At 36.8% G+C, this 24,187-nt stretch overlaps 2 protein-coding genes across 2 annotated transcripts in view; one reads left to right on the top strand and one right to left on the bottom strand.

The window, feature by feature from the left end:
* grin3a (glutamate receptor, ionotropic, N-methyl-D-aspartate 3A) overlaps nucleotides 1–24,187 on the top strand; it is a 51,492-nt gene that overhangs the window by 15,114 nt on the left and 12,191 nt on the right. Inside the window, exons 3-7 of the mRNA XM_044096367.1 lie at nucleotides 14,677–15,346; nucleotides 16,378–16,761; nucleotides 16,996–17,141; nucleotides 20,410–20,525; nucleotides 21,665–21,816. Of these exons, the coding sequence (XP_043952302.1) occupies nucleotides 14,677–15,346; nucleotides 16,378–16,761; nucleotides 16,996–17,141; nucleotides 20,410–20,525; nucleotides 21,665–21,816 (1,468 nt within the window). The remainder of the gene's footprint in view (nucleotides 1–14,676; nucleotides 15,347–16,377; nucleotides 16,762–16,995; nucleotides 17,142–20,409; nucleotides 20,526–21,664; nucleotides 21,817–24,187) is intronic.
* Nucleotides 7,513–10,702, bottom strand: LOC122819563 (tripartite motif-containing protein 16-like). The gene has a single exon (XM_044096368.1). It carries the CDS (start codon nucleotides 10,510–10,512, stop codon nucleotides 8,842–8,844), a length of 1,671 nt encoding a protein of 556 aa, XP_043952303.1. The 5' UTR covers nucleotides 10,513–10,702; the 3' UTR covers nucleotides 7,513–8,841.

The raw sequence follows: 24,187 nt of genomic DNA, 5'->3' as shown, positions 1-24,187 counted from the left end.
TCTGTGAAGGGGTCTTTTAAGGTTAGCCAAAGGACAAACAGCTAAATTTACCTGGATGTCTAGCCTCGGACTCATATCAGCTTTGGATAATGTCAAGAGCGAGATTGCAAATATGAACAGCTGATACATGCTCTTTCATTTAATCTGATAAAAATACTACTTGTCCATCTCCTATTTAAGGTTTTCCAGGCACAGCAGCTTTCCAGGCTCCCAGTTCTGGAAGTCTTTATGCATTCATTCATAATGTCTTTTGTTATTGTTCTGCAATAACAGAATATATATATATATATATATATATATATATATATATATATATATATATATATATATATATATATATATATATATATATATATATATATATATATATATATATATATATATATATATATATATATTTTTTTTTTTTTTTTTTTTTTTTTTTTTTTTTGGTGGTTTTGAGGTGGCTGTGGATCAGAGGGTAGAGTAGTTGTCTTGCAATCATAAAGTTAAAAGTTTTTTGTTGTTTTCTTTTTTTTCTTTATTTTGTTTCCAGATTTCTTCTGTCATGTCAATCTGCCTACGGGCAAAGCATTTAACTCTAAGTTACCCACAAATCTACATACAAATCTATAAATGTGTGTTTTTAGTTGTCAAGATGACATGAAAATGAAAACATTTAGTCCAATTTATGTTTCCAGATTTCAAGGTTTTATATGATCTTGTTGAAGGGTTTACCTGACATAGAATTTTTTACACTATTAAACTGAATGTTGCTTAATAAGTTTACAGCTTTCAACACATTATTGCACAGCAGTTGCTTGGCTTTTAGTCATCATTTTGTATTTAAATGTTTCTCTCTTAATTATGAGCGCAGAAAACTCTTAAATTGTTTTTTCAAATGACATCATCTAGAACATCCTTGGCATAAGCTCATCACATCATTTGCCATTATGTATTTAAACCTGCAGGCAATGGTAGTTTGAGACAGTTCAGATGCTGGGGATTTTGTTGGATGAGCTCACTGCATCAGGTGCTTTGTGAACGACCTAACCTGGAGGGATGAGTTGTCATCAGCACAGCGTTGGAAGCAAAAACCAAGTGACAGATGAGCAGCAGTGAGACTCTGTCTGTCACCAGCCTAGACGTTCAAACCCTCGGGGGAGTCTATTGCATGATTATTATGGACTTATGGTTGCAGCAGGGTTGCTGGGCAAGCTATCAAGTGGTCATAAGGGGAAAAAGCTTATGACAAATGTGGGCAGGTGTTTTTCATCAGGAAAAGAAGCGTGATATCATAGGGGATTTGGGTTCCAGTTGAATTCTAATGTAGCTTTAAAACATGTGAGTGAACAAGAAAGAGTTTGAATATAATTAAATTGCAGCAAAAAGTCATGACTTTGATTTTGAAAACAAAGAACTAATGCAAAACCTGCAAAAATAGGTACTAATAACTACGTCAGAGTCCAGCAAGCTACAGCAAATGCAGTACCATAAAAACTACATAGATAAAAGTTTTTAACATGCATCATGCCTCAATCATATAGCTAAATGATAAATGTACTGCACTATAAGAATTACACAGTATATTATATGATAGTGTCTTACAAATCAAAATATCACTTTAGACCAATCAAAATGGATATTTTAAGCTCAAATATCAGGCTTCTGAAAACATTATGTCATTGTCTTTTTTAACCAAGAAAGCATTGATTGAGATTAAATCTCTTAGTGGTTTTCTGATAAAGTACAAAGCAGTACAAATTGAGTCAGGACAAGTTACAGCAATGAAAGACAACATTGTCATCTAATTCAATTGGGGAAACATTTATACCCTGAATTCTCTGTTTCCAAGTCATTAAGAAGTCCTTAATATCCTTTTGGGTGATCATGCAACCAGTTCCAGTTATTCAGTCATTTGAATGCCCTGCAGATACTTGAAGGCTTTTTTTCAGATATGACTAGAAATTGGAACTGTGACAACTGCACCCACCTTGACAAAAACCCCAGCTCCTCATGAAGGAAGGTAACCACTGTCCATGATACTGACAGAGTAATTGCGGATGTTAAGTGGAAACTAACTGTTGCAGCCAAATCCATATGCCATCAGTACATGAGCGGTAAAATTCACAAAATTTATAGTTGGCTTTACAGTGTTGTGGTCAGGACACTCTGTTAAGTTAACTATTTTTGTATTGTATTTTTGGCAACACTTTAGGAATATCTTCATTAGCACTAGATCGTAAAAATGTTTTACTACCTATGAAAAGTATTCATCCGCTTGGTCTTTTCCCCTTTGTACTTTTTCAAATTGTGATCAACAAAATTAGGATTTATTTATTTTGACTATAGAATTACAAAAAAAATGTTAATGTCCAAATGAAAAGTTATCAAAATAATGCTAATGAAAAAAAAGATGTAATATAAAATATATTTTTAAAATAATTATTTTATTGAATATAAAAACAGCCAAAGATGACTGTTAATAGGCACTGTTCAAGTATGGCATGTACTCATAAAAAAAAGAAAACTTGCAAGAATGAGACAGTTTGGCATTAGGCTCATTACTGTGACAGTTGCAAGGTAAGTCTGGATGTGGAGAGATATTTAATTGCAGAATGATTTTGACTTACTTGTCAGAGAAGGTTAAAAACTCAGCTGTGGAATATAAATAGTTGCTCCCTGTCAAAGTCTGGGTAAAAAAAAAAGCATTTGTGTGTTAAAAATCCTGTCTTAGTGTTATATTTAGTACATCTTACTCTAGCTCATGCTTTTTAGGCTACATATGGTGTGCAGTACAACTACTTGACAGTTATGCTTCTTGTTGCTTTGTAAAAGCTGGATATTGGCAGTTTAGTTGAAGTGTTGCAGAATAATACATGCATGCATGTATTATGCATGTATAATACATGTGAACGACCTAACCTTAACTTTAGATAAAAATATTAACTTTAGATAAAAAGTTAGATAAAAATATTAACATGCTTCTGTTACAGCTTTTTGCACTGTACAACTTTTTACTGAGACGGGCTGTAAATGTGTAGCTGTATTCAGTTGCTACCCAACTCTCTCTTACGGTCGATAACCTAAGGCGTCACTATAGATAAACCAATAGAACGTGCTGACACAAGAATGAATGATAAATGATGCATAATATAACAGAGCTTTATTGATATTTCTCATTAGAGAAAATGAAGCGTAATTTATCTGGGGGGGGTTTTCACCACATACGACCAACAGTACTTTACAGTTTGACTGTCCTCATAATGGGTTAGGGCTTATTTTAAAGTAACTAAATTTGGTAACAGAATTTAGTCACTTTCTAGAGTAGTGGCAAACTACTTTGTCACACAAAGTGTGGCAAAGTAGTTTAAAAGTACTTTTATGTAGTTTGTGTGGGAGTTCTCTGAACTGAACAGTCTGGACTTAAGGTATCTGTAGAAGATGTAAGAAGGCTTTTTCAGCATCACAGGACAAGGGAAGCTACAGAACTTCCCCAACTTTTCTGCATGTTTGTCACACTTAAGGGTTTTAGTGCATCTAACCAATTTAAATAATCACTGTTGTTGTATGTTGACCTCTGCTTGTGTTTTGACTTGCAATCATGTTTGTTTTTGAAAAGAAACTTTATATTTTCCAGAAACACACAGGTCTCCCAAAATAAAAGTGTAAAAACTGAGTAGAGCAAATGTTCGCTTTGCAAGACATAATAAAAGTTAAAATGAAAAAAATATGTCAAAAGACAAACCTCAAATATGTCAAAAGACAAAAAATATGTCAAAGGTCAAACCTTAAATATGTCAAGAGACAAAAAATATGTCAAAAGTCAAACCTTTTCTGGTTCGGTAGTACAGCTATGTGATGAACCAAATGTTTACACATCCCTCAGAAAATCCAATATCAACATCATAGGAAACATCTCTGCTTGTTCCACATTATGACTATAATTTGTGCAATGGGAATATTTCTAGTTTTTCTCATAAATATCTTTAATTCTTGCTATATTTGTTTAGCATGAATAATAAATGCATATCAAAATGAAACAAGTGCAAACAACGTTGGAGAAATAACTCGTGATGGCGGAACTGATAAACTATAAGGACTTTATTTGACATGCTGAATGGTTACTGTAACCAACTTCCTTTCTTTCTTTAATTCCCATTCATCATTTCATTTGCTTCCTCAAGCTTCAGAGAAAGATCAAGGCACTATTATTATGCAGATAAACTCTTCATCATTTCAGTCACTTCTTAGAGAACACCCACCCACCCCGTTTCCTCACCAGCATCACCCTCCCCTGTATCACTGCAGTGCTTTCACTGAGCACTCAGAGCTGCGCCTTTTGTCATTCACTCAATTGGTCCCGTGGGGAAATTCTTTCAAGCCACATCACTTAACGTTATGTGAAGATAATAAATCAGAAAGGACAGTTGACAATTCTCAACACAAATTTCACTGCAATAAAATGATTTACAGGAATTCAGAGTTACTGCAACATTTTTTTTCAGTAATCTGTGCAAGTCTGCTCCGAAACTAGCATGCTGTTTTTATTGATGTTTGGTAACTGAAGGAGGCATTTGATCAGTTCCTGTTTGAATAATTTTCCCACAAATTTTATTAAATATCCCTTAGCAAGTTGCACATAATCCATACAATACAATGTAATCTTTAACAAGCTCCTGATATAATTCTATTATCATTTGCTATTAGATCACTTATGTTGTCAGAATTGGAGGAGCTCATTAGAAAAAAGTTAACTAGGGGTGTGACAGTACACATACTGTACAGAGAATATCAGCTGCTCAGCCCTGTCGCTGCACCAATGAATACCTGAGCACATGCAGAACGTTTTGTAATAGAGCAAGTTTAAAAGGTGTCACCAGAACAAAAGAGAAAAATCACAGTCATCACTAAACTCTCCTGTTTGGGAATATTAAAAGGCTGGCAATCTGTATTTTGCAGGCACAGAGTGTCATTTTTTTGCACAGTCAAGTAATTATGCTACTTTCAGGAAAAAAAAAACAACATAAAATGGCAGCATCACAGTCAATGATTAGGAAGATGAATTAGTCAAGATACACAAATGGCATCAAAAACAGATACATCCCAAAACTTTCTGGCTTGTGAATATTACTGTTTCCATTTCAGGTATTATATTGTCTGTCTGTCTCCATATCAGTGTATATATATAAGCATATGTACACTTTTTTTGCTGATAAGATTTTCAGAGCACATGTTTATTCAATTCAGCAGAGTGAGTGTTATTACATGCAGAGCTCATACACAAAATTATGTCTTGTCAGAAATGTTATGAAGCTACAGTAGAATATTATTGCATTTCCTATCACAGCATCTAATACTGTGACCTCCTCAACTGGAATATTTCCCCGTCTAATTTTCAAGGTTATTTTGGACTTTATTTATCTAATGTCGATCACCAACCTCATCCACTCAAGGATTCTCCAGGCGAAACAGCCAAATTTTCTGTAATTCAAAATCTTGAGTATTAACGTTCTACTACGGTTAAAACTTGTTTTCACTTTTAGTCCGTTGATCTCTCTGATCATTCAAGAAGCTGTGTCTATCTATTACCAATAGCTTACAGCCAACTTTAATGTGTCTAACTATCTTGTAATAGTTCTCTATTGGAATATTTTTCAGGAGGCAAACACCTCAAACTCCTCCAAAATACCAAAACCTAGATTAAAACATATGACATTATTATCTGTTGCTCTGTCAAAAAAACATAAGCAGTGTATATATATATATATATATATATATATATATATATATATATATATATATATATATATATATGTATATATATATATATATATATATATATATATGTATATATATATATATCGACCTGCACAGAAGATATGACAGGCAAGGTTTAGTTGTGTAAATTCAAAAGCTTGCAGTTTGAAGATTTGACCAAGTTTGCTGTTGATCGGAAGCTTAATCCTGATGGGCAGGAAAGCAAGGCATCAGCTCAGGGAAGGTAAAGTAAGCAGCAGGGTGCTGTGTTGGCAGAGAATGGCCAGGCTGCCTGAAACAGGAAACCATACTGCCAGGGCCAGTCGGATGGCAGGTTGGAGGAAGAAGTTGGGGGCATGGTGCAGATCGAGATGAGCAGGGAGATTTGGCTGGTCAGGTGCTGCTGCATAAGCCTTGCTAGATCAGGTAGTTAACAAAACATTCTTGTATTTCTAACTACATAGGTGAAAAAAATCCACTGCAGGGTGAAGAGACTTGAGTTGATGTAGAATATGTTTGAAATAGTCGACAAGTCCCACAAATTTGACCGGAAAGAGTGAGACAAATTGCCACATCCATACTGGTCCACACAGTCACATGCCAACTCCTGCAAAGATCACAGAGGACCAAAACAACCAGCTGGGAGAACATAGACAGAAACAATAGCGACAAAACAAAGGGCTGGGCCATTACTGGGACAATTATGTTTTGTAATAAGCTGCCAGGCTCTGAAAAGGATCACATATTTGTTCTTTCATCAAAATCTTTTTTATGTTGGAGTAGCAAATTCAATGATACTATAATAAGCCAGGCACATCTAACCCTCCAAATATGTAGTCTTATTGAAAACATGGGTTTATTTATTTCAGGCAGAGGTATAGAAAAGAGGCCTCTCATTTCTGATTAGCAATCCCTGAATGTGTCAGCTAAAATGACAAATGTCCTTGGCATATTTCTGCAGCTGACTCATAGCAAAAATACATCTGCTCGAAAGGTTCCTTATACGCCCGACAACTATAATGATCCTGTGTTTAAGCACTGCATGTCCTGGGCAAAATGTCTGCAGTCACTCAACTTGATACTTGGAGAAAACATAATAAATATGTTAAAATACTGACTTCATGTTAAAATATAATGTCTGTCCCACAAGACGTCATATTTGCACACATACTAGAAGTGAGATGTGTGCTTTACTATTGATGATTATAGGTTAAAACATTCAACACCTGAAGGCTCTGAGCCAAACTTTATTGAGGTTCAAAACTGAACCCAAAATCTGATTTTAAATATCTGGTACGTAATGAATCTTTCCAGATGTTTAAATGTACTATTTTTCCCCTAAGTAAATATAATGATTTAGAATTTTAAAATATACCACGAGCTGGGTTTCTAAACCGTATGTTTATTTTTTACAAACCTAAAACTGTTTTGTCTGTGTTTAGAGAAATTTATAATTTAAAAAAGTAAATAAAAAGTGTATAGTGAAATAATCTGTGAGAAAGAAAAGTGTTAATCAGTGTGATTTTTTTCTCTGCAATCTCAGGACTCTGAATATTTTTCTTACTATTTATATATTTATCTGAAACAATGAAAGTATTTTAGAAATGTTGCTTCGAAGAAGAATATTTTCCCACTTAATGACAATTTCATCATGTCTCAATTTACGTTTGTATTTTCTGGTTTTAGAAAGTCTAAACCTTTGTATTCATTGGCAGGTGTTTATGGTGTAAAAACAGATTGTCATAAGTCAAGACTTTCAAAGCTTATTTGACCTTTAATATGTTTATCCAGTACAATTGAATGAATGGAAAATCACATTTATTCCCATTTACAAAAAAAAAATGTAAAAACAGACAGAAAACCAAAGGTTTAACATCCTCGTTGGATGTGCACAGACAGCCTTTAATAAACAGACAAGACTCTTTTGATTCCTTTTCATGTTTTAGTCTTCTTGTCTGGGGGTCTGTTGACATGTCACATGTTAACTTCATTCACCTTGACAAAAATATAGTTCCAGTTGAAGAAAAGGAACCCCAGAGAGTGATACTGCCACCACCATATTTCACTGTGGCCTAAGTTGTAACTTTTTCTCACTATACTGGATGCCAATACTAAGGTTTTAGAAGTTTTTTGTCAGGATGATTTCATTATATATATATTTTTTTTTTGCCTTGGCATGCAGCGAGCATAGGAGTTTATTTATCAACACAAGGCCTGTTTAGAAATCCTTGCTGTTCCTTTAGTGTTATCATCGCCTCCTGTTGGACTCTTCCACCAGTTTCTAGTATCCAAGTTAAATAAACTTGGATACTAGTTTATCCTTGGATACTGCAAATTTCACTATACCAGAGATGATCTACCTTTACATAAGTTCTGTTAGAGGGAATCACACCCACCAAAGAAAGGGGCATTATGTTGATCTGCCAGCCTGATGGCCTGTAAAGATAGCAAATGCTGTTGGATAAATGTCTTCTCAGAGGTGTTTGTTCCTGAGCCAGTGTAAGTAAAACAGATTGCTTCAGGCAAGATTGGTTTAAGAAGAAACAATGTGCTTGGCAGATGCTTATGTGTGACTAGAAAAGGAGCAGCGATTGCTTTCCCCCCCACAATTCTGGTGTCAGGAGAAAGCAGTTTTAATGCTTTTCTGAAACATGTAATATGGGAATGTTCAACTTTTTTTTCTTGCTCATTAAAGAATATTAACATGAGTTAGAATATGTTTAGGTGACACATGAGGCCAGAACATGTGGGGCATGACATTGATTTAAGGTTGCTGCGCAAAAGATGATTCAGTCAGGCGTCATACTCCAGCTTAGAATCCCACCAGGACTCCTCTGCTTTAAATGTCATCACTTTACAATTTCACTGGCTAGAACTGAATCATGTAAGAATGTGTGGTTAGGGAATAGGTGGATAAACATCCTTCTTAGCAGTGACGGTCTACGTGAGCAGAAACCTCATGGAATGACACCTAAACAAACTCTGATGATTATAGGTTAAAACATAAAACCACAAAAATGATAATCACATTGCACCCTAAAGAGTTAATCTCAGAAGAGTGACACAAGAAATGGCACAATAATGAGCTCAAATCCCTTTGGACTATTTCAGTTTCAGCAACTCAGCAGAAATCCCATCCTTATAAAACCCAACTCCAGCGAGGAGCGGCTCAGCGAATGTGGCCTGGACTCTGTGGAGGAGAGTCATGGTTCCAGAGACGCTGTAGAACGACAGATTACCTGCTCTGTGGTCCAGGTACACTCCTACTCTGGAGGAAACAGGACCCGAAACTGGAGATTTTATTCTGTTGTGCCAAAAGGTGTAACCGTTTCTGTCACAATACAAAGACCAAGATTTGTAGTTAGATCGAAACTCACAATCATCTACGTTCCCTGCTCTGCTGATTGACTTGTATGAAGCCGCAATGTCAACTCGCCTCCCTTTCCACTCCACCTCCCAGTAGCAGCGTCCAGTCAAACTCTCTCTGCTCAAGATCTGGAGCCAGCCGGTGAATCGGTCTGGGTGATCAGAGTAAAGCTGTTTCTGTTTCAGTACCGTTGCTTTTCTGTTCCCATCAGATAATAACAAATGGTTGTTTGCCGTGTTTGGATTCAGAGTGATTTCTTGCGAATATTTTAAGAATCCAGCTCTAGTCTTTGGTTCTGGTTCTGACAGTAAAACGTCCACTTCAGCGACTGCATCCGAGATGTCTGTCCATGTGTCTCTCAGGATGTCTTGTAGTTTATCTCTGAGCTCTGACACAGTAGTTGTCACATCCTCAAAGTACCTCAGAGGACGAATTTTGATGCTGGATGAGTGTGTCGCATCACTGGGTTTTGTCAGTGAGGGGTAGTTGAGTAGGAACCGGTTGTTATCTGAGGTTGAGAGCTTCTCCAGCTCAGCATCTTTCTTCTTCAGCTCGGTGATCTCACTCTCCAGCTTCTCCCAAAGCTCTCTGACTCGACTTACTTCGCTTTCCTGTTGAGATCTGATCTGCTGCTGCACATCAGCACTTCTTTTCCAGGCGAGACGGATCAGCTCAGTGAAGATCTTCTCACTGTCCTCCACTGCTTTATCAGCTGAAGCGTTGATGGCCTCCACCTCCTGCCGAAGTAGCTTCACTTCTTTCTCCCGATCCCAGATTCCCTTCTGGATTTGTTGTCGTCTCACCAGAAGCTTCTTCTGCTTCCCAGAAATTTCTGCAGCAGCTGATCCTTTCTTATGATCTTTATTTTCATCTGTCAAGCAGAGAAAGCAGGTACCCTGCTGATCAGGGTGACCGGACATCTCCATCGCCTCACCACGATGAGGACAGATGTTCTCCTGGAGCTTCTTGGAGGGGTCCACCAACTTGTGCTTTTGTAAAGGTGGAGCGTCATAGTGAGGTTGGAGGTGATACTCGCAGTAAAATGCGGGGCAGGTTAAACAAAACTTAACAGCCTTCAACTTCCTTTGAGTGCAAACATCACAAGCCACATCTCCTGGTCTGGCATAGAAGAGGTCATCCGGATCAGCTTGGACTCTGGTTTTCTTGAGATCCTCCACTAAATCTGCTAAGATTGTGCTTTTTTTCAAAACAGGCTTCCTTTTGAAAGCCTCCCTGCACTGAGGGCAGCTGTAGATTTTCCTGTGATCCTCTTCTTCCCAGTGGGTTTTAATGCAACCCATACAGTAGCTGTGTCCGCAGGGTATGGTCACCGGATCCTTCAGCAGATCCAAACAGATGGAACAAGAATATTTGTCCTCGTCTAGCTGAAGTCCTTTCTGTGCCATTGTCCCGTCTCAGTAGCAAAGGCTAAGTTTTGACTTCCTTATGAGCAAGAATTGGTTTGGACTCTGATCTAAAAACCTGTTGCTGCAGTTAATCTCAGCGGTTACACCCATCATTCTGCTTGTAGATCTGAATAGGAGGAAACAAAGTGTTACGCAAACATGTCTGGGCTGGTTTTGTTCAACCAGAAAATAGAGGGAGGAGGTGGCAAATCAAGCATTGTGTTTAAGCCTGTCATTTTTGTCATTTTTAAACTTTGTAAGTGTTTTGCCAGTTTGACGTGGTAAATTCTTTCCACTGACTACTGAACATATGCATCCCAGCTTCTATAAAGAAAATGAAAGGCTTTATTTGATCTTAGCTTTGAGGTCAGTAACACTCCAGCTGAGTTACATAAGTTTTATGGTCAGAAGGCACAAACTTATAGAACAAAACAGAAAGATGGAAAAAATAATGTAGCAGTTCAAGCTAAAGCAAAGGAAGGTGTGACATTTACCAAAGCACGCAATGTCAAGCAAATTTTCTTAAACTTGCAAATGAACCAGTGTAGAAAGCTTTATATATTTTTAAAACAGTTGCATAATGTACAATACTGGTCAGAGGTTTGTATATTCTCATCATAAGCATGAATGTCATCAACATAAACAAACATAATGCAAAAATTTGAGTTTATTGCAGATTTTGGTTGCAGAGAAACCAGACAGTTTTATAGGATTAGTAATGCCCTGCTATAATTCTAGAGGAATATTTTTTCCCACTTTTTATTAGACATAGTAAAGCTAATTTAAATTGGGTTTATTTTCTGGCATATCATCTGTATTTTTAAAAGATTCAAGGTTGGGGCTATTCCAAAACTTAACACTACCTTACTCTTTCCAATCTAAAGCACCTGCTGTTACATGTGTTGGTGATCATGCTTCTCTTTCTCAAACTTGTAGTCTTCTAGTTGTTGGTTCCAGGGAGCTGGTCCTACTTCTTCTTTGCTGTCGCCACCAAAGCCACTGGCAGGAAAACAAACCCTCACAATGATGCCAAGACATTTATTTTCTGACAGCTGGAGAAGTGTTCTTAGGTTTAAGAGCATCTTTTTGACCCTTATAAACATAGTTGTCATTATTTCCAGCTCAATCTTTACAGTATCCTACAATGCAAAGCTTTCTCATAAAATTACTAGTGATAGTTTATATTATATATTATACTATAAGGTCTTTTTGGTTAAAAAATCCCCCCAAAAAACAAAAACAAAACAATAATAAATAAAAAATAAAATAAAATAAATAAATAAATAAATAAAAACATACAAAAAAAATGAAAAATACACTTTGCTAAATTCCTAGTGATAGATGTAAATATGCCCAGGGGCCATAACGGGTGTTGACAGAACAGAATAAGTAATTTTTCCATTTCCACTTCTGCTCTCAGCCTATATAATGACAGGCTAGACTTTGCTTTTTTACTCATGGCACAAAAGAGCCATTGAGGCTTAGACACAGTGGAAATGTGTATGTTATTTTAACCACTGCATGTGTTTTCAATCAGAAAAAATTGAATGATTAATAAATGAGCAAGGGCGGTCAGTGTCAGGGCCAGCTGGTCGGTTTGCCTCTGAGATCTGCGGTATTCTATTAGCTTTGGAACGCTGCATCCTTGCCTTTCCTTTCTCTATGCCTGTTCAAACAACCTGGCACTAACCTTCAAGTTTCAGTATTTAAATGCCTTAATGTGTAGTAGGTGTCATATATATATATTAACTTCATCAGTTAGAAAAACATTGCATTCCACTTCAGGAATGTGCAAAAGGTGTCCTGTTTCTGCTGTGTGCAGTCGGAAAAGCGGCTCTTCACTGATGGCTGAAGTAAAAACACTGACCTTAAAACAAAGTAGGAGAGTTGTCAGGTTGGTTTAGTACCTGTTAAACAACTGTGAAACTCAACATGTACTTGGGAAAGGGTGTTTTTCCATTGAGCAAGGTGACAGAAAAGATATATTTTGGAAAAGGTCACATCAGCTACATCAGTACCTCCCGAGGGCATGCCAGAGGGGGGCACATCAACCTGCTCACAGTAAAAAAAAAATTTCACACATCCAAGCTTATACAAGTCAGTGGGCAGGTGTGGGTATTTTTCTCTGTTCAGGTGCAAGTGTTTGCATCTGCTTTGGTATTTGACATTCTCAGACAGCTGGCTTGCCTCAGTTTAAGAGATGGCTTGACCACTGAACCATGCTGTCGTGTGCAGTCCCACTCACACAAAAACACTTCAAGCACTCCACTAAGTTACTGAGGCTACCAAGGCCTAGCACTGTTTGTATAGAACCAAGTAGAAGCTAATTAACTCAAGTCTGTAAATCACACACGGATAACATTGGATGTTTGGATAATGAGTTTAAAAAGGCACTTTGGAAGTATTCTATTGAATATCTAACTGTATTTTATGATTTAAGCTGTTCTTTGTGTTCTTTCAGTGTGTCCTCCTTTAAACAGATGACACAAAAAAGGTTATTTTTTCTTTTAACCGAACTAATGAATTCAGTGGGTTATTTTACATTTTGTTATGCCACATCTGTAGATATTGAAAAGGAGACACTAAGTAGGACATAATTGTAAAGCAGGAAGAAAACGATTCATAGTTTTCAAGATTTTTTTTTAAATACAAATCTGAAAAGCAAATCATGCTGATATTTTTGCTAAAGTATTTGAGGCACTTATACCTCTATCAGCTTTTTTCATTCTTTGCCCAATATTGCTCCAGTTCAGTCAAATTAAATGGAGAACATCGGTGAACAGACATTTTTGACACATGAGTATGCTTTCATTTAAACCTTTTCATTTTGGCTCCTGATGTATAACAATGCTACTTATTTTGTTGCCTCTTTTCCATAATGACCAGATTACCGGAATGCATAATCTGCATCTCAGATTAATTATCTCTTTTTTGTCCTGTTATACTGCCATGTCTGTATGTTTGTAGTGGTGCCTTTTTTTGTACCATGTCCTAAAACATAACAGTTAATAATGTATCATTGTGGTGATGGACGAACATGCAAATATTTGGGTTCAGAAAGTACACAGAAAGTATTCTTGTTCCACCCATGAAACGAGTTGGTCTGGATTCCTGCTGCAAATCAGCATGCCAGTGAGTTTCCACAGGCAGTCCGCTTTGTCCCGGACCTGTCTAGCATGTTGCTTGGTCTTCATAAAACTGTTTGCTCACTAAAGTTTTTAAAGGAACAGCTATACTTACCGGTACTCTGCTTTCAATTTTATTTAGAGGTAACAGAGTAGGAGGGATTGTGATAAAAATACACACAACACTTTTCAGATTTTTGTTTATAAAAGCAAACAAAAAAAAATGAAGTAATGTCTCTTTGCCCTTTAATGTCACCATTACATACTATGTCGTAGTGTTTCTTTCTTGCTTTAACACACTGGATTCTGAAAAACAACCTACTACTTAACTACTCTGGTAACATGAAAGATGAAAAGTTTCATGTATTCAATAAGAACATGGATCTATGGCAGGCCATATGTTTGTACATAATGCTGTGTCCACATGTACAGCTGTGCTCATGAATCTTATGTACAAATGCATGTGTAGATTATTTGTGTCATGCAATAATAAAATTGCAATTTTAGTAAACTCTGCACTGAGTACAGTGAGAATTTCCTCAAGATTGTGACATCAATGGCGCCATCATTTATTTGTGACTAATAATATTATGTGTCATGTTTAATTTTATCTTGTATTTTTTTTTTACTTCTTATTTTGTTTGTTTTATCTTTTTACTATGAAACGTTTTTGTGTCTGTACATAAAAGATCTGATCTGATGATGATGTGGTATTACAAAGAAAGTGTTGAAATGATGATCTGATGAATATGCAAAATACTTATATACATTTAATAGTTCCAAAGATATTTTAAAGTTCAGTCTGCCGGTATGCTTATTGACTTCATGGTGATTCTTGAGATACATAATAGAGGGTTTAAAATGATCCTAAAAGACCACATTTAGGGAATATTTAGCATGAAGTTTATTTTATATTTTTGTGTCAAGTAAGATAAAAAATATATTTTTTTACTACTATTATGTCCTTTTTCTTTTCACATTTTTCCTGTTTTTGTCTCTCGTATTTTTCACCCTTCTTCTCTTCCTCCTTTTTCTTTAGATTTCTGGCCAACACGTCATTTGAGGGCCAAAGTGGTTTTATATCCAAAGAAAGCCAAAGTCAGAATATCATCTCAGAGGCCCATCACTACATCTGGTCTCTCCAGCTGGACCCTCTTGGCCAGCCAACCTGGACCCGTCTGGGACGCTGGCGCAGAGGGAGAGTTCTAATGGACCAGGGGGCTTGGCCAAACCATCAAGGGTCTGGTAGCGGAGGAGACTGGCGCCGATCTGCGCGGTTGCACATGCGAGTGGTGACCCTGGTGGAGCATCCCTTTGTGTTTACCCGTGAGGTGGATGGAGATGGGATGTGTCCAGCGGGCCAGCTGTGCTTGGACCCGCTTACCAATGAGACCTCGGTTTTGAAAGGACTTTTCCAGAAACTTGCAGGACACAATGGATCTGTTCCTACAAAACTGAAGAAATGTTGCTATGGTTACTGCATTGACCTGCTGGAAAAGCTGGCGGAGGATATTGGCTTTACTTTTGACCTATATATTGTTGGTGATGGGAAGTATGGAGGGTACAAGAATGGGCGTTGGACAGGACTGGTAGGCGATCTACTAAGTGGTGCTGCCCACCTGGCAGTGACATCATTCAGCATTAATTCAGCCAGAAGTCAAGTCATTGACTTTACATCACCCTTTTTCTCTACCAGCCTGGGGATTCTGGTCAGTACTATCCTTCTCACTCTCACTACTTTTTGATTGCCTGTTCAATCCCAGTTCCTACTCTTTATTTCAATCTCTCTTTGGCCTATTTTTTTCACTGTGTCATTGTCCTCCCTTAAATTCTGTCTGCTTGGTATTCTGGTGGTCGCTGTCAATACAGCAGGACTTTATTACAGCAAGTCTTACTTTATTGGACCCTAATGCAATTCCCTGTGTAGGGTTGCACTGGTGAGTGTGCAGCTTTGTGGGGGTACTCTATTACTACAATTACTATAGCTATTCTCACCAGCAGACAGACATAGTGATGGTGGTGATCACTTTTCTTTCTTCCCCCTGTGGTGTAACTGGAGAGGTAAAACTACAGCTATGTTTGGGTTGACAGTTTTTCAAAGTACTAGAGTAGAGTATATTGATTTGTTGTCCGTTAGCTATTGCTAACAATGGCTTTATTTTTAGTTGTGTTTGTATATAGTACATATTTGTAAGCAAATTTCCATGTAGGTAGAAAAAAATCTATTGCTTGTAAAAGTAATCTTACCCAGATTTGAAACTTTTGGGAAAATATCAAATTTAATTTGAAGCGTTTCCAAACTTTTAAGTAAAACCTAATTTTATTTTCTAAGATATAAACAATTTGACAGAAATCACTATTAGATACTGTATGTGGATGGTGAGGATGGCTGTTCCTTTTCTGATTAATTTTGTTGTGATTTTACTCAATACCAGGATATTAACATTTCATTATTTTTAAGATACTACACACAGTTTTGAGCTATAAGGATTATGACAAAGTTTCCAACAGGCTGCCTCAAACAAATACATAAAGTAACACATCCTTACCAATGTTGATTCTCTATTAAAAGTTAATATGTTTTCAGTTGTTTTTTCATAAGGAATGTGAAACTTTTACAATTTTAAGATGGGATGAAAAACCAGAACAACAATTGAACTAGGGAATATAGTATTAAAATGATAGTAACTTTTTCTTCAGTCATCTCAGTTCTAAAGTTTTCTGCACCTGTCTTGCGTAGGTTCGTACCCGTGACACAGCTGCACCCATTGGCGCCTTCATGTGGCCCCTCCATTGGTCCATGTGGCTTGGCATCTTCGTCTCCCTCCACGTCACCGCTGTTTTCCTCACCCTATACGAGTGGCACAGCCCCTTTGGAATGACCCCTCGTGGACGCAATCGTAACCGCGTCTTCTCTTTCTCCTCGGCCCTTAACGTGTGCTATGCTATTCTCTTTGGGAGAACAGTAGCCATCAAACCCCCCAAGTGCTGGACTGGTCGCCTGCTGATGAACCTTTGGGCAATCTTTTGCCTCTTCTGTCTGTCCACCTACACTGCTAACTTGGCTGCGGTCATGGTTGGGGAGAAAACCTATGAGCAGCTGTCAGGGATACATGATCCAAAGGTAAAAGATAACACTTTAAATAGTTAATTTTCCACAAGTAGCTGTTTTGTTAGACAAGTCCAGTTTTCAAGGGCTTATATTTCTTTATTTTTACCAAATGTTATGTTGGAGTATAAACCAGAACACTAAGATGACTAAAAAAACAAACAATAGATTTGAACTGAAGAATGATCATTTATTTAAGTAAAAGTTATTGTAAAGGTGAAATTTTGGTTTCTTTCTTTGCCTCTGCAGTTGCACCATCCCTCTCAGGGATTCCGCTTTGCTACAGTGAGAGAAAGCAGTGCAGAGGACTACGTCAAGAAGAGTTTCCCTGAGATGCATGAGTATATGAGAAGATACAATGTTCCAGCAACACCAGATGGCATTCATCATCTAAAGTAAGACAACAGATTGGATAGGGGGTGTATACTGTATATCATGCAGGCACACATAAAAGTCAGATCCATATTCTGATGTCATCTTTCATAATGTTGACCCAGCTATCTCTTTATGTCATTTCTGCAAATCTGAATACGATATCTTCTTTGATAAAAGATGCATGCACGCCTAAGAAATGTCAGCATTTATGAAGAAGGAGAAAAAAGGGGGAAATATTTCAACCCTATTGCTGTCATTCCCCACCACAAGCTTGTCTGTTTGTATTCAGAACCCACCCTACTCTTTACCCTGCCACTGCTGTCATCCTAAGCTGCTTCAACATTCAGCTGGCATCCCTGTGGATCATGGCTGAATATAGTGGGAAAAGGCAGCTGCAACACAGGCCATGGCAAGGACACAATTTACAAGGATGAAAAAAATGTATTTTTTACTTGTTTATATATATATATATATTATAGTGTCACAGGAATAATGTCCTCTTTAGAGAATTACAGCAGTCAGCCAGGGACAAGGCATAATGTATCAGCGGCTTCATTGTGCTTTTTAGAGTTCTAGCATAATACCACTATCTAGTGTAATAACAGGAGTGAACTATGAGTACACAAAACTTTACATCAGCAAAAGCCTTCACGGAACAATTAAAAGATGTTTGGAATAAAGGCAAAGGAAGGAGGCATTTGGAAAGAAAACTCAACCGAACAAGAAGCATGCAAACTTCAACAGAAGCATAGGATTCATTTTCGAATGTTTTAGCAAAAATATTTCCTTATAAGAAGCATTAACTGTAGAAAATCTACTACACCAAGGTTCTACAAGGTTGAGTAGTATAATCACATGTTTCTTTTTCAGCAGAGAACTCTTTCACCACCGATTTAAGTGAAAATGTCCTGAAGTTGGTTTTAATGACTGATGTGTGTATGGCTTGGTATTAATAGGATAGAAATTTGTTGAAGATTATCTTAATTTATCATAATATAAAAATACAAATCAAAGATCAATCCTTTATAATTGATTTGCTTACTTCTGTTTTAATATGTCATATGAATTTAAATTACCACCCAGCCATATATTTGATAGGTGTTTTTTGGGGGATGGTTTTACATATTATTTTGGACCTTTAAGATCCTGCTGTAGCAGTAGGGCTTTTGAACTTAAACAACCGACTGTAGGTTTTATATTCACTTTCAGACTAGTGTTCTAAAGTAGCAGAAGGAGCATGCTACACAATTTTTGACAGTCCTGGTAAAAGATTCTTCAGAAACTTTCTAGCCTGACTGAGTGAGGAGTTCAGTTCTGATAAGCTTCATAGATTCAATTTTGGCCCAGTTTTATTCTCAGTTTTGCACATTATTCAGCCGATAACAAATGAGCCAAACTACAAAGCCAAAAAAAAACAAAATAAGCAAAAACCCCCCAAAACCGGTACTTTTAATCTGACAAGAGAGTCTAGTCGAAACACATATATTAAAATATATACGTATGTAATTATACACATTTCTTGACTATGGCTGTGTAACATAATTTGCAGTGACAATCCTGCGATATTTTTCATGCATCAACACAAAAACATGTTCTGTCACCAAAAAAGAGGATGTTTCAGAAAAGGAGACGTGTTTTTCCATCTTGTTTGAAAATAGTGGCTTCATTAACTAAAAAAATTGGATTTAAGATGAAGGCTGAAAATCTCAACATATTTCAAATCAGTATAAAGAGCTGGCAATAGTGAGTTAGCGATCGAGCAGGATTTCAAATGCTGCCCTTGATAAAAAATAAAACATGCAGCAGAGGTTGAAAAGTCTATTTCATTATTTGAGAGTTGAAATTTCTGAAGGCCTGACACAGAGCTTCAACATCTCAACTCATTTTAATGTATTTGTGAAGAATCTAAAAAACTGGCTGAACTTGGAGACAGACATTGATTTTATTGGCCAGTGGTCTACAAAGTTCTGGAAAAAAATGCAAGGCCACTTCATGAGACCTTTAGGCAAGAGAAACATTTCTAATAAAGCTATTTTAACACAAAACTTCAGTCCTGCATATAGAGATAAATTACATTTTGGAAGATTTAAACACAAATGAGCCCAGAGGGGGAAAAGCAGCTTAAATTCAGAAAACGTGGTAAAGGATATTATCCAGAAATCATGTTTTAAATATAAAATTTAGCTTTACATAGCCTAAGCTGATGTATATTTGTTTAGTAAATGTGTTAATTTCTTTGACAAAACCCTCAAAGATAAAAACATCACATGATTTTGAAGACCATTAATTTACTATATTGCAGCGATGTCTGAAAACCTTGTCTGCAGTATGACATTCCACACTTGGTTTTGATAATGCTTTGCAGAACAATACCACACAGTGTTTGCTCTTTAGCCTGAGGAGTGCTTGCACAATTTGTGTCAACACTCTCGTTTAATTAGTACAGCTTGCTGTGGTAGATGAATGCTGGGACACATTGTGTGCACTCCAGATGCTTTCCTATCAGTATAGTTAAGAGGCCATTGTTGTGATTTTTTTTTTTTTTTTTTTTTTGCTGTCAGCTTTCTGCTCTCTGATGGGTTTGGAGGGAAAAAGGGATTTCTTTTTGTTAATTCCTGTCATTACTTTACTTAAAAAGCTAGCCACTGACTGTGTATGAAAATAGAACCAGAATAGAATACCTATATACATTTTTGTTGTCTTTCCTGTGGAAAAACCGTGTTTAAGTTTTCCTAGAGAAATCTACTCAGAACATAAAACAATTATGGAAGATCTCGTTTCTCAGTTCCCTAATCCCTATATTTCTCAGATGAGAGGACTCCAGCTTAAAGTGTTGCAGCATAAAGTGGACGCCTCTGGAAGAAACAGATGAACCATAAACTGGTGCAAATTCATCTTGGCTGCGATGAACCTTGCTTATTTTTAGTGAAACTTTTATAAGATAAGGAACTATTTCGCTTGCATCATCAGTATATATCTGTTTCTCATGTGCTGGTTAAGAAAAACCCACAGTGACATCCAACACAATATTACAATGACTGCTGTGATATTACATAGAAACTACTTGTTGATATATGTTTCCCATTGCAGCTTGCTGCCTCACATTTGAAATCTTCCTCTGAATAATTCTCATTGGAAGAACAAGATAAACTTTTGCCTCACCTTTCACAACACAACTAAGATAAACATAACCTTTATCCTCCCAGAGCAAAAGGTAACTGAAATGCTAATTAATAGGATAAGGGATGATGGTGACTCCTCTATAGTCCTCTGTCTGTCTTATTACAGGGCTGACCCTCAGAAACTGGATGCGTTCATTATGGATAAAGCTCTGCTGGACTATGAGGTTTCTATAGATGCCGACTGTAAAACACTCACAGTGGGGAAACCTTTTGCCATAGAAGGTAATATCTGAATGTTATGAGCTTTACAATTGTTTGTTTGTTTAGTAAGCAACAGTAACGAAAATGAAAAATATAAAAAAGACAGCAGAAAATGAGGGTTAATTGTAACCCATCAGAATTGCACACATCTACAGTGGAGCCACGCCTACTAGCGCTTCAGTATTTGCAGATACATATATTTACAGATTTTTATGTTGAATGTAACTCTGAATTATTCTTGGATGATATTTGTATTTGAGCATTTACTGAAAGAGTGCATATTAAAATATTAGAAAGAAAATACAAGTTCTCAAAGACAATTTTTCTTTCCCAAAGACAATTCTACCACCAATCCAACCCATTTTGTTTCTAATTAAAAGATGACCTCTTGTCTACTGAGTCATGTCTGCATCCATGCAAGTTGTCAGGATCAGTAAAAGCACAAATCTTACTGCTCAGCTTAGGACAAAATTTTGATTGTTTTCTGTTGTCAAATCAGTCGAGCAGAGCAAAGGAAATCCCATTTCATGTCTGACTTTTCCCTAGGTGAATAATTAAAATCACTCTTATTCAAAAATGAGACATAATATTTATTTAATTTGAATAAATGATGTGTTTGTTATTAACCAACAGACTCATTTTAACTCTTGATATGTTAATTTAATTTCACTTCATACCAGTATGGTTGTAAACAAACAACAATTTTCACTTCAAACACCCTAAATTTAACAATATCAATCATTCAACATATGCACAGTAGTTAATCCTTTTGGCTTTCAAAAGCTTACAATCTCCACTGCCCATAGTTAATCTCTGGTCCATTTAGTCATCCTCTTCCTCCCGCTGTGGAAAAGGTTCCCATGGCGCCTGCTTCCATTACAGGCCACCACAGCCCCAGATTCCAGTGCTGTTGTTAATTACTTAATGCACCCTTAAGCCTTCAGGATACAATTCAAATCAATCAGTGCAACCAGGTTACTTTTGTAATTGGCTGTTGCAGAATTTGTCACACTTTCCTGGCTTGCTGAGACACGTGGACGAACATTGACGTTATTTATGAGACTTCTCAAAAGAAGTGAAATACATGTTTACTATATGTTTACACCTACAAAAGTGTAACTATTAATGAGGCTGCTTTGTTTCTGTGTTGCTACGGGCAGGATACGGCATAGGCCTCCCTCAGAACTCGCCGCTGACCTCCAACTTCTCAGAGCTTGTTAGTCAGTACAAATCCGACGGGTTCATGGACATGCTGCATGACAAATGGTACAAGGTTGTGCCCTGCGGAAAGCGCAGCTTTGCTGTGACTGAGGTAAGTGTGAAGGTGTTGAGTGAATGAAGTTTTTGTGCTGCTGTTCATCTCACATAAAGAGCAAAAGAACAATTTAACATTAAGATAAACTTTCAGGGTGTTTAAAATATAAAGTATTGTCACTTTAATGGCCTTCATATTTGTCAAACTTTTACACATTTTGTCATGCTACAACCACACACATAATATATTGTAATTTGCAGTTATGTTCTATTATGTGTTGATTCATAAAAAAAATAATTCTAATTATATAAAAATATATAATATATATAATAAATTTTTGGATTTATAAAATCCAAAACTCATCTAATTAATAGAACAAATTAATCGGTGTGTAATTTAATGTCACTGTTATGTAAAGAACTCATATTATTTGGAGAACATTAGTGAAGAAGCCGCATCAAGGAACAAGATGCACACTAGACAAGTCAGGTATAAAGTTGGATTGAAGCTTTAAATATATTACAGTGCACGGTTCATTCTGTCATGCAAAATGACATGGGACGACACTTGCACAAAGACATAGCTGTCCAGGTAAACTGGCAGCTAAGCAAGGGGGACATTAATCACCCTGAGGAAATCCTGTAGGAGCTGCAGAGATCCACAGCTGAGAGGGAAAAAATCTGCTGGCATAGCAACAGTTAGTCATGCACAAATCTTTTTTTTTTCTTTTTTTTTTTTTTTTTTAAGTAGAAAGCCATTGCAACATTATAAAGGCTCACCATAAACAACCGTAAACACAAAGACAAAACTCCGATGGTGTTAAAGTGACTCAGTCAAATAAGGATCTATGTCAAATCCTTCAATGCGTCCCACACATGGAGACTTTTATCTATAAAACATTATGAAAATCACACCTTCTTCTCCTTCCTTTTCACAATCATCCCCTCATTTTGAACATACATACTCAATAAGACACATTGATCTTTATGGTTGTAATATCACAAAGGTTCAAGGGTTGTGAATACTGTTGGAAGGCCCATGAACAAATAGAAATGTTTCCATTCTAGGTCGTTCGACACGGGATTTGGTTTGTAGTCTCACCAGCTTTCTGGTCCAACTCTGAAAACCCATTCCTTGCTCTCCACAACCTCCTTACACAGTAATTGCTCTTCTCTAATTGAGACACTGGCCTCTGACTCTCCTGCTGTCAAACTACCTATGTCTCTCCAAGCAATCAATGCTCCATGGTCTGTGCTATTCTGCAATTTCCAAGCAGTTATCCATTTTCAAACAGGCCATCTTTCCAACCAGGCACATTGTTGTAGTTTTCTAAAATTGCTCCCGACTCTGTAAAAGTGCACACGGGGGAACTTTGTAATTATTTTTTCTGCATGATTGTGTGTTTTGAAGTGAATGACTGTCAGCTTAAGTTCTGCTGTTAATGATTATGTCAAATTAATAAAAAATAAAATAAAATGTGCCTGCAAAAGACAGCATAACCTCAATACATATGCAGTCTGAATGTAAATAATTCAGCAGGGTCATATCAGTAGGAGAAACTGTATTTTGCAATGCCAAACAGTCGGTAACGCCAAAGTGAGCCATTTTCTAGTGCATAGCCACTGAGATGTGCTGTAGATTCTATCTTCTGTGGCAGACATTTAAATTGCCCCAGGTGCATTTCATTTCTCAGCATCACAACCTAGCCTCCGCCAAGTTAGAGCAGAGACAGCTGCTCGGATAATATATTTTTTTCTCCTTTATCTGTCTGTCGCTTAATATCACAACTTTTTCCACACAGGTACCTTGCAGAGAGCACATGAGGGTACACTGATAGATTAAAAATGGCAGATAAATTCTACAAAATAAAGAGTAAAGGTAGATTCTGTGTTACCTGCATTACATTTTATATACTAGAAATGAGAGCTGGACAACATCAGCAGGAAATTAATGGGATATAAGCAGCATGAATTACCGAGCAGCCTGGAGCGGTTTAGTCCTACTCAGCATTTTCTATTTATTTATGTATTGTACTTTTTTTTATTAAGCCTGGAGATTCTAAAACGCTACAAAAAGGGGGGGAAATCTAATGAATCACTCATCCAGCCCTCAAACTCTCCAAAAGAGATGATTCTTGAGTAATAAATTAAATATTATTTAATTAGGAAGGTCAAACGTCACGGAACTCTTCAATAAATTTAGAGAAAACTGATGATAAAGATGAGTTTAATGTAGGACATTAAAATATAAAGAAATTTGGCTCAAATCTTAATTGAGAAACATGATCACACTATTAGAAATATAAATATATATTTTATATATGGAATGCACAGTGATGCATTATGCAATATTATTTTATCCTAGGAGCAGATTCAGATACTCCTCCTGGTATCTTCTCTAACCCAACAAGCTTGGTCACAATCTTTTG

Source organism: Gambusia affinis, linkage group LG17 (assembly GCF_019740435.1).
Source record: "Gambusia affinis linkage group LG17, SWU_Gaff_1.0, whole genome shotgun sequence".
In the NCBI taxonomy this organism is placed as follows: Eukaryota; Metazoa; Chordata; class Actinopteri; order Cyprinodontiformes; family Poeciliidae; genus Gambusia; species Gambusia affinis.
The sequence above is the reverse complement of the archived record's forward strand: the minus strand, read 5'-3'. Positions and strand labels throughout refer to the sequence as shown.

Bases quoted from the DNA above. Each gene is read 5' to 3' on its own strand.
- LOC122819563 (XM_044096368.1), bottom strand. From the start codon at position 10,512: ATGGCACAGAAAGGACTTCAGCTAGACGAGGACAAATATTCTTGTTCC.